At 60.4% G+C, this 1542-nt stretch overlaps 1 protein-coding gene across 1 annotated transcript; it reads left to right on the top strand.

Annotated features, from left to right (window-relative positions):
* Positions 1-593: 593 nt before the first annotated feature.
* LOC124586144 (atherin-like) lies at positions 594-1103 on the top strand. The gene has a single exon (XM_047131413.1). It carries the CDS (start codon positions 594-596, stop codon positions 1101-1103), a length of 510 nt encoding a protein of 169 aa, XP_046987369.1.
* The last annotated feature ends 439 nt before the right edge of the window (positions 1104-1542 follow it).

Raw genomic sequence — 1542 nt, 5'->3', positions numbered from 1 at the left:
TTCTCTCGCCGCCGGCCGAAGTGGCCGTGCGGTTAAAGGCGCTGCAGTCTGGAACCGCAAGACCGCTACGGTCGCAGGTTCGAATCCTGCCTCGGGCATGGATGTTTGTGATGTCCTTAGGTTAGTTAGGTTTAACTAGTTCTAAGTTCTAGGGGACTTATGACCTCAGCAGTTGAGTCCCATAGTGCTCAGAGCCATTTTTGAATTCTCTCGCCAAATGTATTTAGTCTAGCCACATCAGAATTTTATTACAGATACTTACCTGTGTGCTGATAGCACAATTAAATTGAGAGATTGGCCTTCAGCGAATGAAGCAATTAATTATTTAGTAACTTGAAGTGGTGCTTTATAGCCCGAGCGGCTAGTTAGGAAGGCAAATGTCGTCGGCTGCGCCTTCGGCGGTCCGCACCGCGGCTATATATAATAAGAGCGCTGCGAGCTAGAGTCAGATCATCGTCCGGCCGCGCTTGCGCCGTCGGCGGCCCCATCTGGCCCCCCACTTACGACGACCAGTACTATGGCTATGGATTTGATGGACACAGCTACGGAAACCTTGAAGACAGCACTGTCTGCTCCGTTCCCCGATTCTGAAGATGAGAGCTCCACCGCCCCTCAGCCACGCGGACGAAGCGGGAAAAAGAAGAGGAGGGCAACAGCCGCGACGTCCGCTGTTCGCAGCTCGCCGATCGAGAATAGGGCCAAGCAAGATCCTGCGCCGCAGAAAGACTCCCATCGGTGTCTCTTTCGCGGCAGCAGCGTCAGGGGCGACCTCCGCCGTCCCAACTGCGTCGGCCGCTCCCACTCCCGCCGCATCCGAGGCCGTGCCGACACCTGAGGCTCCTGCGCCTCCACCACAGCTGCTAGTGGCGGAACCGGGAACTGCCTCTGCCGAGGCGTCGCGTCAGCCGGACCGCGCCCCGCCAACCGCCGGCGCGGGGGTCTCCGCCCCGTGGGTGCCCAGCGCTCAGCACCGTCAGTCGAGCAGCCCCAGGTGGACTCTCACAGCGAAGCAGCCGCGCCTCCCCCTTCCAGCGACGGGGCCGCGCCGGCTGCCTCCGCCGCCGACCTGGCCAACCTCGTCGCGCAGCTCACTGCCCTTGTGACCAGTGCCACGAAGTTGATCGAAGTCCTGTCGCAGCAACTCACCGCTGCAGTGCCGATGGCCTCTCCGGCCCCGACCGCTGTCAACACTCACCAGCTGCACCACGGGCAGCGTTAGAGGGCTCCCGGTCGTCGCGTGGAATGCCAACGGCGTCCGCACTCGAGCCAATTTCTTCGAGACGAAGCCGTCGACGTCTGCCTTATCAACGAAACCCATCTGAAGCCTGGGGTCGACGTCAGGGCGGCAAACTACTCCATCTATCGCACCGATAGACTGACGGTGGGTGGTGGGACAGCCGTTTACGTCCGCAATGGCATTCGTCATCACGTGATACAACTTCCACCACTGGCAACGCTGGAGACCACTGGTGTCGTCGTTCACGCCTCGGCGGGCGCCATCACGTTCGTCGCTGCCTATCGCCCTCCGTCTCGTCCACTGGA

The sequence above is a fragment of the Schistocerca americana genome, chromosome 1 (genome assembly GCF_021461395.2).
Source record: "Schistocerca americana isolate TAMUIC-IGC-003095 chromosome 1, iqSchAmer2.1, whole genome shotgun sequence".
NCBI classification, from domain to species: Eukaryota; Metazoa; Arthropoda; class Insecta; order Orthoptera; family Acrididae; genus Schistocerca; species Schistocerca americana.
Note: the sequence above shows the minus strand (reverse complement) of the source record. Positions and strands in the feature narration are given on the sequence as shown.

Excerpts from the sequence above, each read along its gene's own strand:
- LOC124586144 (XM_047131413.1), top strand. The coding sequence starts at position 594 with ATGAGAGCTCCACCGCCCCTCAGCCACGCGGACGAAGCGGGAAAAAGA.